This window comes from Mirounga angustirostris, unplaced genomic scaffold, assembly GCF_029215605.1.
Source record: "Mirounga angustirostris isolate CCGP_5_RB_7025 unplaced genomic scaffold, mMirAng1.0.hap1 SCAF_17, whole genome shotgun sequence".
NCBI lineage: Eukaryota > Metazoa > Chordata > Mammalia > Carnivora > Phocidae > Mirounga > Mirounga angustirostris.
The window spans coordinates 40,129,820-40,144,443 of NW_026991725.1; the positions used below are offsets into that span (position 1 = coordinate 40,129,820).

Below are 14,624 nucleotides of genomic sequence, written 5' to 3' on the forward strand. Positions count from 1 at the left end.
TTTCCACTGCTCCTGCCAGCAGTCAGCTGAAAACCACGGCAACAGTCCCACTTTTTAAAAAATGATGAAATATTTCAAACATAAACAAAAGTACGAGTAATAAGTCCTCCATGTACTTTCCATATAGATTTAACAAGTGTTGACATGTTGCTTTTGTTTGTTTGTTTTTGTTTTTTTAAAGAAATAAAACACGACAGACCCAGCAGAAACCCAGACCATGTGTGGTTCTGTCTCTGTCTGTCCAGGACACTGGCCCCTGGGGCTGCCCAGGGCAAACCCACGGCCTTCCACCCGGTCAGGTTCCAATTGGCCAGGTTTTTTTTGTTGTTTTTTTTTGTTTTTTTTTCAATTGGCCAGTTTTCTTAATGCTCCCGGTCACTCCCGCTTGCTTGTCCTGGCCGGCCAGAGTCTGATGGCAGGGAGGTCTGGCCAGTTAGCCTGAGCTGCTTGGAAATCAGGCGTCTCCTCCCCTGGGGCCTTCATTGTGCAGAACGCCTGGGCAGTGGCCCTGTGAGTGGCTTTTGTCCCCATCAGATAGATCGGGAGACGCTTGGCAAGAAACTGAAATGCACAAGCAGTGACCGGAGAGGAGCTAGGAGGCAGGGCAGGAAATGGAAGGTCAGGGTGCTCGATTTACTGGCGAGATGGGCCTTCTGTATTCGGAAGACAACTCAGTGTGAGACAGGAAAGTGGGGAGAGAAAGAGCAAAGGCGACAGGGCTGGGGAGCTGCAGTCTGGAGGCTGGGTCCTACTCACCATCCTCTTCCTCAGGCACTGCTTGGGGTGGGCCCTCCTGGCCATCCTGCTCCTTCTCCTGCTCCTCTTCCTGCAAGACAAGGAGAGAGTCAGCACCGGGTGCCAGGAGCTCGAGAGGGTTCACTCTGATACGGTCATCCAGGTGCCTGACTCCTTGGTGAAAGCCACCCGACCCTGGGGGCAATGGTCAACCAGCGGGTGGAAGCTGTGTGAGCTCTGCGCAAACGCTGTGTGGCCGAGATGACAAGGGGGAGGCTGTGGCCCAAGGAGCTGTGCTTTTGACCTTTGAACCTCAGTCCCTTTATGCTTTCTGGGTGGGTGGCCTGTCAAAGCCTTTGGATGCCATTTTGGTAACAGGACAGGGGACCGCCCCCGCCCCCACCCTGCTCCAGTGACTAGAACTAAAGGCACAAGAGGAGGGCTGGCGGGCCATCTGGAGCCCAGACAGGGCTGGGCCATCACAGAGGAGCTGCGCTCATGGGCGCAGACTCTGTCTCTGCCTCCTGGCACCTTGTTTCTACCCCTAACAGTTTCAGTGTCCATCTTTCCAAAATTGGAGTTCCACCTCCTTCAGGCCCAGCGTTCTCCCACCAATGGACTCAATAAACAGATGGCTGGAAGGAGTGTCCCAAGATGGCCTTCTTGGGAGGAAGGAGTGACTTCAACCTGCAGGAATGCTGGGGGGTACTGGGATGCGCTGATCCTCCAGCTACAGGGATTTTAGGCGCGGCCCAGGGAACTGTGAGGGGAAGCCAGAGGGCAAATACGGACACATCTGCGGGTTTAGAGAGGGAAGCACACACAGGAGGAGAAAGTCGCCCGCTTGCTTGTCCTGGCCGGCCAGAGTCTGATGGCAGGGAGGTCTGGCCAGTTAGCCTGAGCTGCTTGGAAATCAGGCGTCTCCTCCCCTGGGGCCTTCATTGTGCAGAACGCCGAGGCCTTTGGGACTCCACTCCCAGGGCAGGCGCACAAAGCGGCCTGCAGCAGGCTCCCTCACAAAACAGGGCGAGCGAAGCTGGCCTGCAAGTTTGCACAAGCCCAACGGCCGGTGATGAGTGGCAAACCCCGAAAGGCCTTGAGTTTCCTGGGACTCACACAAAATGCAGCCAGGAGGGGCAGGGCGGGAGGCAGGAGCCGGACTTCTCCGCTTAGCAGTGTCCAGCAAGCTCAGCACCACCAAGATGGGAGCCACGCTGCCCTGAGCACCGCGGTGATGCCCCCCAGGATTTTGCACAGCAAAGCGTCTTTGTGGCTGTGGGGAGGGGGGCAGGCCTCTTCGGGGGAGGCAGGAAAAGGAGACATCCCTTTGACCCAGCAAACCCACTTCTGGGGATCTGCCCTGGACTGGAAAACCATATGTTCAGGTTTTTATACAAGGACTCTGTGTGCAGCAGAAAACACGCCAAACTGGAAACAAGGAAATGTTCATCCTTAGAGTTAAATCTCTTACAGTTAAATATATTTGGTTAACAAGTTCACCACGATATTAATAGGTTAAAATTGGCACGGTATGCATGCCCCATGCGACACTGTGCTTTAAAAAGGAGGCAACCACAGAAACTGATGTGAGAAATGCATCAGGGTAAATCACCAAGAGTGAAAAAGCAAGGGGCAGCGCAATGTGAGAGGGGCAATCTTCTCGGTGTAAATATAAAAATGGAAAGGCACCTCCATGCTCATAAATGCTGAGGAAAGGTTTTCTGGAAGGACACGAAAGGCACTGTGATCAGTGACTACCTTTGGGGGCGGGGCTACCTTGGGGGAGGGGTGGCCCTTCTCTGTTCATCTCATACACTTCAGTATATTTGGATTTTCTAATAATATATATGAATATGCATTAATTGCTCCTAACATATTTAAGGAATGCTACACAGGGGTCTCTGAACTGTGAAATCTGATTTTCTTTTTTTTTTAAGAAAGAGAAAAAGAAAAAAAGAGAGACAAACAGCCATTAACCCATTCAGGGCTGGACCCCAGAAATCAGCCCAATATCGAGACTAGAGAGGTCGATTCTCCCATTATGTGTGAGGGACACCAAGATAAAAGAGAAATAAGCACAGTCCCTCCCTCAAGGAACTCATGATCCAGTTGGGAAGACACCTACACAAATAATTGCCATCCAAGGTAAGAACATCAAGAGCCGAGGCAGACCCCACCATCCCAGAGGGACACAGTGAAGATTGACCTGCCAACACTCTCCCCGGGGGGAGACTGGTCTATGTTTAAATCTTGCACTTGACTTCTGAAGTGTTCTGTTTCTTAAACTGTGGTTGTGGTCCCACTGGCAGGTTAGGAAAGCAATTTAGAGGTCGCTACTGATTTTTTTTTAAAATATGCAACCCGAGTCTTAGTGTGGTTTTCAACTTTAATAATTTCAGAAGCATAAATGCTAAAAACATACCAAAAAACGACATTGGAAAGGTTATTTACATTTTAAATATATTGATTGTTTCTCATTCAAATTCATGTAATTACCACAGTCCAGCGCTAGATATAGCTCTAGTTGATTTTCAAACTTCCAAAAAATATTCATGGCCCGAGGTTCAGTGGCTGAGGGACCGCCTTTGTGACACCAGCCTTTTGATCTTGATTTGATACACACCTGACCGCCTGGACATGACTTCAAGGGAGGCTGACCAGCTCGCCAAGGTGCCCGTGGGAGAGGGCTCCTCCACCTGCCTACCCATCCGGACTCTGGCACGCACAAAGAATTAAAATGAAAAACTTGGCATTCAAATGTCAGGAAGCTAAGTATAAGAGGAATTTAAATAAGTAAATATTCAACGGATGTGTGTTGTAGCTTTGTAGCATTTACATTTCTCAAGTTATTAAAACTTAAAACTGCACTAAGACTTTGGGGGTACCCCTGTATCCCGGAATTAAATGAAAGATAAATAGTGTTATGTGTGTGGTAGACAGAGATACCATTTGATAAAATTTTTTTCTTTTCTTTTTTTTAAAGATTTTATTTATTTGACAGAGAGAGACACAGAAAGAGAGGGAACACAAGCAGGGGGAGTGGGAGAGGGAGAAGCAGGCTTCCCGCGGACCGGGGAGCCCGATGCGGGGCTTGATCCCAGGACCCTGGGATCATGACCCGAGCCAAAGGCAGACGCCTAACGACTGAGCCACCCAGGCGCCTCCCGTTTGATAAAATTTCTGGCGTGCTTCTGTGGCTTTATATATGGGGATGCAATTTAAAATAGATTTTTTTTTTTAAAGATTTTATTTATTTATTCATGAGAGACAGAGAGAGAGAGAGGCAGAGGGAGAAGCAGGCTCCCCGCAGAGCAGGGAGCCCGATGCGGGACTCGATCCCAGGACCCTGGGATCATGACCTGAGCCGAAGGCAGACGCTTAACCATCTGAGCCATCCAGGCGCCCTAAAATAGATTTTTTTTATTGGAGACTTCATCAAGTTTGGAAAGTAGTGCTGAGTTGGCCACGTCCTGCTTTCTGTCTGTGCAGAAATCCCCTTCCTTCAGAAGATGCCCCTTGAAGCCCGTGGGCCCGGTGGGCACTGCCCCAGGCAGTCAGTGCCCCTCTCGCAAGGGACCAGCATGCAGAGGGGACCCATGGCCCAACTCTGCTGGGGGAGAAGGGAGCTCTGGTCCCCGAGGTGGGAGCCCCTGGCTGTGCTTGTCCCCGAGGCCACTCCAGCCTGACCTTTCCCTATCCGTGAGCGACTCAACTCCCAGTTTTGCGAAAGCTGACCGAGCCAAGTGGCTGTCACCCTGTCACTGTCTGATCACACCCTACTTTGCAAGCTCAGAACAGGTCAAGTGCTCATGGGAGAGGGCTACCTGCGTCCGATTCCAGCAGCACAGCAGCTGAGGGTTGGGCAGTGACAGAAGCTTCCAATGGTGCTGTGGGGAGGTGCCCCCCCAGCCCCCCCACCTGCAGGCTTCTCTGGGTTACTTTAGATGACATCACCATGATGGAAAGGAGTCCATTATTAAACAAAACACTGTTGGGGCGCCTGGGTGGCTCAGTCGGTTAAGCGTCTGCCTTCGGCTCAGGTCATGATCCCAGGGTCCTGGGAGCTAGTCCCGCATCGGGCTCCCTGCTCAGCGGGGAGCCTGCTTCTCCCTCTCCCTGCCGCTCTGCATACTTGTGATCCCTCTCTTTCTCTCAAATAAATAAGATCTTTAAAACGCCCCCCCCCAAAAACACTGTTTATTGCATTTTGCCCTTATTTTATAAAAAACGTGTACACGAAAGGAAAACGGGAAGTGCTGATACCAGTAATAAGATGGGCGCGGGTCTCGTACACAGTGTCCTTGGGACAAAGACGGCCGTCCTTTTGGAGTTGGTGGCCCTTGGGCATCCCTCCAGACGGTGAACTGTGTGTGTGACAGCGAAGGAGGGCGGTAAGGTGCAACCATGCACAAAATGCTGGAGCAAGAGCCGTCGGAAAGGCCGTACCTCTTTACCTTCCTTCTTACGACACGTCCCACCTTCCATCCTGCTTTGGCACGTGCAGTTTTGAAGGTATGTTTTCTGGAGCACATTGTGTGTCTCAGCAACAGGGTAGAGGGGCCCCGAGGAGGGCAGCTCGGCTGAGCTTGAGGGGCACAGTGAGGCCCCAGAGGGGACGCCAGGCAGGGAGCATCAGAGCTTTTGCAATGACTTGCTGGAGTTTGATGTGGTTGCAAGGGATTGCAGGGTGGGGGTCAGGAGGCAGGGCTCAGACCGGGGAGATCTTACAGGGGACAAGGCAACGAGGGGCCCCCAGCAGCTTTTAAATGGGGAGAAACGGGAGGAGACTGGAATTTTTGGAGCAGGAAGTGGAATGGCATAGTGAGGGCAGGATCGGAGGCAGGAAGAACTCCTAGAAGGGGGTTCAAAGCGCAGGTAGGGGATGTCAGGCCTGAACTGGGAGGTGAAGGGGCTCTGGCCCCCAGCTCAGTGTTTGTTGAATGAATCAGCGAAGGACTGGCTGCCCCTGGCTGAAGGCAATCCCCTGGGGGCCTCGAGGTCCGAATCCCACCCACCCTTGCGCTTGCTTCCCCACATAGCTGGGCTAGGACCACGCCTGGGGCCAGCACAACCCCACAGGTGCTCAGAGTGCTGACTGCACGCCAGCAAGAGGCCATCACTCTCCATTTCCGGTCAATGCCCTTGGTCCTGAGCGGGTTGCAAGGTACCCTGCATTGTGGGCTGAACTGTGTCCCTCCCCACATTCATAGGCTGAGGTCCAAACTGCAAGTATCTCAGACTGTCACTACATTTGGAGAGACGGCCTTTGAAGAAGGAATTAAGTTAAAATGAGGCCCATGGGGCGGGTCCCAACCCAATTTGACTGGTGTCCTTTTAAGAGGAAATCTGTAAGAAAGGACACACGCGAGAGACACCAGGGGTGCGTGTGCTCATGGAAAGACCCTGTGAGGACGTGGCGAGAAGGCAGCACCTGCACACCAGGGACAGAGGCCTCGGGAGAGAGCGGCCCTGCCCGCGCTGGGACCTCACTGTTCCGGAGAAAAGACAGGTCTGCGTTTCAAGCCGCCCAGTCTGGTACGTGGTCGCGGCAGCCCTAGCAAGCCAACACACGGCGCTCTAATGAGAGTAAACCAGGGCGCCTGGGTGGCTCAGTTGGTTGGACGACTGCCTTCGGCTCAGGTCATGATCCTGGAGTCCCAGGATCGAGTCCCGCATCGGGCTCCCTGCTCGGCAGGGAGTCTGCTTCTCCCTCTGACCCTCTCCCCTCTCATGCTCTATGTCATTCTCTCTCTCAAATAAATACATACAATCTTTAAAAAAATAAAATAAAATAGGGCGCCTGGGTTGCTCAGTTGGTTGAGCCACTGCCTTCGGCTCAGGTCATGATCCTGGAGTCCCTGGATCGAGTCCCGCATCGGGCTCCCTGCTCGGCAGGGAGTCTGCTTCTCCCTCTGACCCTCCCCACCTCATGCTTTCTCTCTCTTTCAAATAAATAAATAAAATCTTAAAAAAAAAAAAAAAGAAAGTAAACCAGTTTCGTGAAAACTGTGAATTGGCGACGCCCTCTGAGACGGACAGCTGGTGTCACCCTGGCTGGTCACCAAGACAGTCTGGGGCTGGGATCCAACCCCCTCACCTCACTGACCAGAGTCCCAGCATTCCACTACTGGACAGAGCCCAAGTTTTAACTTCACGTGTCCCGGGACACTTCTCCAATTCAGCCGTTTCCTCCAGTGGAGGGCTGGCTGGGGGGAGAGGCCAAGCACTGGGGCCAGGGGCTCCCAGAGGCCAAGGAGGGAGGCTTCTCGGAGCCAGCGCGAGCCTGCAGGCAGCACATTGCCATTTATGGCTGTCCTGGCGGATCCAGGCCTGATGCACCGCGCTGAAGCAGAGGAGGGAGAGAGAGAGAGACAGAGAGAGGGGCACCGAGACAGGGCGTGGGGAAGAGGCAGACAGAGAGAGAGAACCAGACATTTTTCTGTCTGCCCGAGGAGATGGTTCTGCCCTGGGGTCCTGCACTCAGGACCTGCTGTGACCCTGTGACCAGCCACCAGAGCTGAGTCGGGCTGTGACTACAACAAGCCCCCCGGTTAATCCAGGATGATTTTAGAGGACCACAGGTCCACTTCCACGGGGATGCCTGTCCCTCCCTCCCCTGCAGCAGCCAGCACAGAGAACAGGAAGCTCTCAAGGGGCCCGCACGATTCCCCATGCCCTCCTCCGCAGCCTGGGTCAGGCCCCATCCACCGCAGCACGTCGGCAGGTTTCCAAGGGGGGCACCAAGAGTGGGCAGGGTGTGGGGGCTGCCTTCCGGCTCCTACCGCAGGCAGAGTGGGTCTGACAAGGCTCTCCCCTCTTCCAGAAAGAGTCCATTAGGCCATCGGGCTGTTCATCCTGTGCGTTCAGAGGGGCACAGCTACGGGCAAGCAGAGGGCGCAGAGCTGGCGCCCGCTCCGAGCGCCTGTGCTGGGCGGGGAGGGCAGGCCGGCAGAGGTCACGGCGGCCCTCTCCGCCCGCACGTCTCAACAGCTCAGCCACTGCGCGCCTAAGTGACAGCTCAGGCCGAGGACGCTCGGGCCAGCCCTCTAAATCCATATTTGCAGCTGGGTAAGGCACATCCCCTTAGACAAGGAACTGACGTCTTCTTATCCTAAACTGGCCCCTCTCAACTCGTCAGTTTTTCTCTGCGGTCACAGCATCTTTGACACTTTGTCACGGCCTGGGAAGGGTGATCCAAGCCAGCCGCTTCCTTTCCACTTCTCGATCACCACCCCCCCACCCCCATTCTCCATGCTCCTGCCAATCACTCAGTGCCAGATACGGATACGGCACTGTGTCCTTGACCTTACTCTTCCCCAACTCATTTGCTCTGAGAACATCTTCAAATGCCAGCTTTATGATGTTTTTTTCCTACTAAAACCCTAAAATGACCGCTGCTGTGCTCAATTCAAATAATCCCCGGCCTCTGAGGTCCTCCTGCTTCAGAGGCCGTGAGGTCAGTCCCTAATGCTTACTGGGAGGTGCTCTCCTCTCCCGCCCACGGGGGTGGGGGTGTGCCATGGGAGGGCAGGCAGGAACTTGGGGTCACTCTTGGAACCAAAGCCTTGGGCACACGGTCTGCCCTTCCCCATTCACCTCTGGGTGCTCCTCCTTCCTCTATCTGCGTGGGGTCCTCTGAGGCCACAGGACCTGGCGAGAATGGTTTTGAGCTCAGTTTTTATCCTGGCTCAGCAGGCAGAGCCCTGGAGCTCCATGGGGGGCAGGGAGGCGGTACTGAAGGGATTACTGTAAGGAGGGAGGTGGGAATAGAGGGGCCAAGACCCCCCCCCCCACACACAGAGCAGTTCTGCTTTAGCTCTACACACTGGACTTCCATCTAAGATTGAAGAAGGAAAAAGGTATCTAGTGCTTTTAAAAATGTGGGAAAACCAGTGATCTAATGTGGCTTTGACCCAAGACAAAACCCTAGCTGCACTGATGCATCGCCAGTTATCCAGTCTCTGTTTGAACACTTCTAGCCTCGGGGAGCTCACCACCTTACAGGGCAGTCTGGGGCATGACACACAGCTCTACAGCATGCAGACAAGACACAAGGCCCTGGGCCAGAGGCCTGGGGCACGAGGAGAAACGGCCTCTGCCCGCTGCCCGGGGCAGTGCTATGAGGAGGCATCATCTGCCTTGTGGCAGGGGCCACCGGCATTCCTTCTCTTCGTCGTTCTTGCAGCTCACACATTCAACAAGCATGTACTGGGCGCTGCTGTGTGCTGAGCCCGCTATAGCAGCTGGGGATGTGGCCACGAACGTGGCAGGCCCATCCTCCTGAACCGACATCCTGCTGCGGCAGACAATGGACACGAACATAAAGGATAACCTCAGACCACACGGGGTGCCGTGAAGAAAGCCAGAGAGGGGGGTGTGCTGGAGTAGGGGTTGGGGACTGTATGTTCACCAAGGTGCTCGGGGACACATACACTTGAAAGGTGAAGAGGAACAACTGTGTGGAAGTCTAGGCCAGGAAGGGTCTGCCAGGCAGAGCGAAGAGCAAATCCCAGGCTCCAGCTGAGGTGCAGGTCTGGGACACGGCAGAGGGGGCACGGGGACAGCTGGGACAGGATGCAGAGCCGGCCACAGGGGCCATGCTGAGAGTTCGCAATTAATTCTGCATGTGACGGGAGCCATCGCAGGGCTTGGAGCAGGAGAGTCTGGGATGTGGTTTCCATGTGATAAAGATGGTGCCCGTTGCTAGATGGAACATGGGGGGCGGGCTGGAAGCCGGGGGAGCCGCTGGGAGCAAATGGCACAGCCCAGGTGAGCCACGGACCGCAGGAGAGAGGATAGCCTGACTTCAGGAGGTACTCCGCAGACAGAGGTGACAGGACTTGCTGATGGAGGGACTTCAGGCCGGAAAATAAGAAAACGAGGATGTCGTGTGGGCTCTCAGCCTGAGCGGCTTCGGAGGGCCGTGGAGGAACTCCAAGCAGATGACTAAGAACAGTGGGGGCAGGGAGGGGCCGAAGGCAGAAGTCAAGAACTCTTAACAGACACGGGGGTCTCAGGTGGCCTCAGGAGCTCACTGGACAACCACGGGCAAGTGTTGAGGAGGCGGCCGGCCACCGGAGGTCAAACTCAAGGAGAGGCTGGGCACCATCAGCTATTGATCACGCTGACAGTGGCCAGCGTGTTCTGGAAGACAGGCCTAGAAGTGAGTCGTCCACTTGATATGGGCATGAGCTTTTCCAGCATGGACAAAGAACAAAGGAAGAATACTGGGTAAGAGGCTGACTCAGGAGGCAGGGCTCGGGGAAGGGGGGAGTAGATTGAGATCTAGAGTTCACGGCCCAGCACACAGGCCCAGCACACAAAGCCCGGGGGCAGGGAGGAGCCAGGCTGCAGAGCCGAGTTCAACCAGCCAGACTAAAAGGGCCATCCTGGACTCCGACCTCACATCCCAATCGAGGGCACATTCACAAGCCCTACACACACTCTCTTGCTCAGATGGCCAAGCATGCCAGATCCAATCCCATCAGATTAACGGTTTTGGGCATTGTTCCTACAAAGAGGATTTGGAGAGCATCAAAAGCCTCATTAAAAAAAAACACCCAGGGGCAGAAATGGGCATTCTCCCCTTATCAGCAAGGATTAGGTGGAATTTTTGTGTCTAGGTTTTGCGGGGGCAGGGGATAAATAGAGACGCTTGAGCACAGGGAGGAGAGCTCATGGACTGACATGACCAGAACGAGAAGGGTGGGAGGAAATGAAATCGCTGTGTTGGGGACCAACCAGGCTGAAGAACTTTGATCAGGACCAACTTTAAGGGTCATAATAGAAGACAGGTGTTTAGTGTTTAAAGTCTCTAAGGAGGCCTCAACCACAGGCACAGGAACTGGTGAGACTTCATGAAGAATAAACATAAGAATGCTGTGACCCCCCAGGAGTAGGGTTTACTGATCTTCACAGGACACCACCGGGCTGGAGGTATTTGCTTGTCTTGGGATTGAGCTCAGAATCTGAGTCATCAGCACATCAGCATCTGGCCAGGAGAAACACTAGTAATACCAAGGTCACAGAATTAGGTTCTTGCTGAGAACATGCCCAGGGCTGTCTCAAGCAGAGGTTGGCCAGAGTTAACAATGAGTGCAGGGAGTTCTTACTTGCAAATACTAGACACGGGTGCACACATGCACAACCCCCTCCCCCACAGGCCACGAAACAGGAGCTGGTAATGGGAAAGCTCTAGGAGAGATCAGAGATGGTTTTAGTTCAACCCCTTCCATTTGGGGAAACTGAGGCCCAGAGGTTATATGACTTCCCCCAGTCCTATGGCTATTCAGAGGCAAAGATATTAGTTGAACAAGTACCATGAATTCTCACACCAGGTTTCCTTCGGACCAGTTAATGTCATTTGCTCTTCTTCAGCCCCGGTGGCCAGGAGGATGTGACCGATCCTTCTCCCTCCCGGGCAGGAGGGCAGGGACACCCTGCGCAGCATCCCAGCCCTCCTTCATGGCTCGGACTGAGCAGCAAGCCGCTCTGTCCATGCAGAGCACCCCTTACAGGAGGAGGTTTCTGAACCCCATCAAAGTCCTGCTTCGTTCATCTGTCCCTAACAGCAGCCAAGCGATTGTGGTCGGACTCAGGTTGTTCCAGAAATGCCTGAGCCACCAGAGATTGGGCATTTCTCAGGAAGCACATCCACCAATGGTCTCAGGCTGTCTCAGCCCTCCCACACTGTGGCTGAGGCCGATGGTCTGGGAAAGAACAGGGCTACAAACAGAGACTGTCTGAAAGGGCACATGCTCCACGTTTCCTTTCTAACCCTCCAAACCTAGACAGCTTTTTTCTTAAGATATGTTCTTTTTTTTTTTTTTAAAGATTTTATTTATTTATTTGACAGAGAGAGACACAGTGAGAGAGGAGCACAGGCAGGGGGAGTGGAGGGGTAGAGGCAGGCTTCCTGCCGAGCGGGGAGCCCGATGCGGGGCTCGATCCCAGAACGCTGGGATCATGACCTGAGCTGAAGGCAGGCGCTTCACGACTGAGCCACCCAGGCGCCCCTTAAGATATGTTCTTTAAAAATTTACTACTTCCCACTGAGTAGAAAATTCTAACTGGCAGCTACATTTTCTGTGTGCAAACAAGACTATCTCTGGAAGAAAGAACAAAGCTGAGCCATTAGGAAAGTCCCCAGACTTCTCTCTCACATGGAAAAAAAAAGTATGAGCTTAAACAACTTCACATAAAACACCCTCTTGCACTACCGAACACTGAACTCTTGTTTGCAGCTCTGGGCATCGTCCTCTGTTCAGGGATGTTCATCACTGTAATTACTGTGAACACACTGTTTTATGTTCTGCACTTTTCCTTACTTATTTCTACCAACTTGCTAATTAATCCAATGTCCTAATTAATGGACATTTGGGCTATTTCCAGTTTCCTTCCCAGCAAATCACTAGACCTGCTATGGATGGAAAGTCTGTATCCTCCCCAAATTCATATGTTGAAGCCCTAAGCCCCCGTGTGATGGTATTTGGAGGTGGGGCCTTTGGAGGTAATTACGGTAACATGAAGTCCTGAGAGTGGGGCCCCCAGGAAGGGATTATTGTCCTTATAAGAAGAGGAAGAGAGACCAGAGAGCTCTCTCTCCACCACGTGTGGACACAGCCAGAAGGCAGCTGCCTGCGAGCCAGGAAGCAGGCTCTTACTGGGAACTGAATTGGCTGGCACCTTGATCCTGGACTTACCAACCTCCAGAGCTGTGAGAAATAAATGCCTACTGTTTAAGAGCCCCAGTCTCTGGTATTTTGTTATAGCAGCCCGAGCTGACTGAGACAAGATTCCAAAGTGATATGAACAACTGCCAAATATCTATTTGGCCCTCCGCTAGCTGGCTTCGGTGCTTTTGTTAAGAGAACAGAAAGTGGAGCCATGCTGGCATCATGAAGGTTGGAACAGATGATGGGGGAGGGGACTCACCTGCTCCTAAATCATTCTGTGGCCTCTGTAGGGGGTGGGGGGCACAGGGGCACACCTGTGGTGACGAGGATGGTGAGGGTAGGGGATGCAGCTTGGACCTAACAGCAGGAACCAGGGGGGTGCCTGGGTGGCTCAGTTGGTTAAGCGTCTGCCATTGGCTCAGGTCATGATCTCGGGGTCCTGGGATGGAGTCCCGCATCGGGCTCCCTGCTCAGTGGGGAGTCTGCTTCTCCCTCTCCCTCTGCTGCTCCCCCTGCTTGTGCTCTCTGACAAATGAATACATAAAATCTTAAAAAAAAAAAAGGTGAACCAGGGTCCAGCTGCACAATGAGGGCTGCCAGAGGAGGCTGGGCAGCCCAATCAGACCAATACCACCGGAATGTCTGAAAAACCAAGCCCTTTCCTGAGAAATTCCCCCACTGGGTTTTTTTTTTTTTTTTTCCAATACTGTATTTTTTTTTTAAGTATAATTAATATACAGTGTTATAAAAGTTTCAGGTATACAATATAATGATTCAACAATTCTATACATTTCTCAGTGCTCATCAAGATAAGCGTACTCTCCAACACTGTATTTTGGGAAATTCCAACCTACAGAAAAATCGGAAGAATAAAACAATGAGCACTCATATACCCTTCACCTAGATTCACCAATTGTTAACATTTTACCATCATTCCATTCTCGTGTGTGTGCTTATGTGTGTAACTATTAGAAATGTGACATATTGTCCCTAAATGTTTGGGCATGCATCTTCCCTTTTATTTTATTTCATTTTTTAAAGATTTTATTTATTTATTTGTCAAAGAGAGAGAGAGACCACAAGCAGGGGCAGAGAGAGAAGCAGACTCCCCGCTGAGCAGGGAGCCCAACAACACAGGACTCGATCCCAGGACCCTGGGATCATGACCTGAGCTGAAGGCAGATGCTTAACTGACTAAGCCACCCAGGCATCCCGGGCATGCATCTTCCTAATAACAAGGAAATGTTTCTACATAATCACAACGCCAGCATCACACGCAAGAAACTGAGCATCGATACAATAAAATGATCTAATATTACCATTCCTTTGAAACAACTCCCAGTTATCTGCAAGATGTTCTTTATAGCTCCCCACCCTCACTGCAATCCAGAATCCAATCAAGGATCAGGCATCGCATTTGCCTGTCTTGTCTCTTTAGTCTTTAATCTAGATGAATCTCCCTGCCTGTTCTGTGTTTGGTGTCATTGTCCCTACTCCGTTGCTGAGCAGAGTGAGGACCTGAGTGCCAAGTAGTCCGAGTTCTGGCACAGACGTAACTCTAGTACTATTCGAGTGACCCTTGACCTTCACCTTGACCACTGTTTGGGAATCCTATGACATAGCCTTGCTGGAATCCATACCTGCATATGATAAGAAGCTCGGCCATCCTAGAATTGCAGCCTACACATCAGCACCAAAATGCACTGTTTCTGGCCTTAAAAGGGACCAGCTCTTATTTGTGACATTGTTGGCCCTGATTCTTTGTGAGGGTGCGGCATGCCTGTCATGCTTCCTCGGCTGCCCACCGCTACGCTCACCCCTAGGAGACATGACAAGAAAGAGGTTCTAATAATAGAGCTCTGCCCTCTGCTTGGCCTCCCTGCCCTGGCCGGCTGATCACCCCCCATTTCTTCAGTAGCTGCCCAGTGTCTCAGCCCATCACACTACTTTGCTCCCCATGGGGCTGCTTCCCAGTGACCCAGAGCTGCAGTGGAAGGCTGCTTCACTGGGCTCCAGATCCTTCTCAATAATCAGCTTTGTGAATCAGAGCAGCAGCTGCCCTGGGCCTCCCAGGCCTGGCTGGGCAGAAAGATGATTGGATCAGAAGAAGCGCCATTAGTTAGGCAAGGTGGCTGCTCTGTCGTCCCCCCCGTGTCCCCCCCCTATTTCCCCAGGGTCCTTCTACCGTCTCTCTGGGCTCAGCTCTCTGGTCTC

General features: G+C 52.6%; 2 protein-coding genes across 3 annotated transcripts in view; both read right to left on the reverse strand.

The window, feature by feature from the left end:
• Positions 1-14,624, reverse strand: part of MXRA7 (matrix remodeling associated 7) — a 28,337-nt gene that overhangs the window by 11,389 nt on the left and 2,324 nt on the right. Inside the window, exon 2 of the mRNA XM_045888389.3 lies at positions 757-826. Within this exon, the coding sequence (XP_045744345.1) occupies positions 757-826 (70 nt within the window). The remainder of the gene's footprint in view (positions 1-756; positions 827-14,624) is intronic.
• The window catches only part of JMJD6 (jumonji domain containing 6, arginine demethylase and lysine hydroxylase), a 32,204-nt gene that overhangs the window by 3,571 nt on the left and 14,009 nt on the right, over positions 1-14,624 (reverse strand). The window contains exons 9-10 of one of the 2 annotated variants that reach the window (XM_064582137.1): positions 7,518-9,927; positions 757-826 (exon numbers count right to left, since the gene is read on the reverse strand). The gene's annotated coding sequence lies outside the window, so the exon portion shown is untranslated. The remainder of the gene's footprint in view (positions 1-756; positions 827-7,517; positions 9,928-14,624) is intronic. The other variant, XM_064582139.1, reaches the window with a different exon arrangement.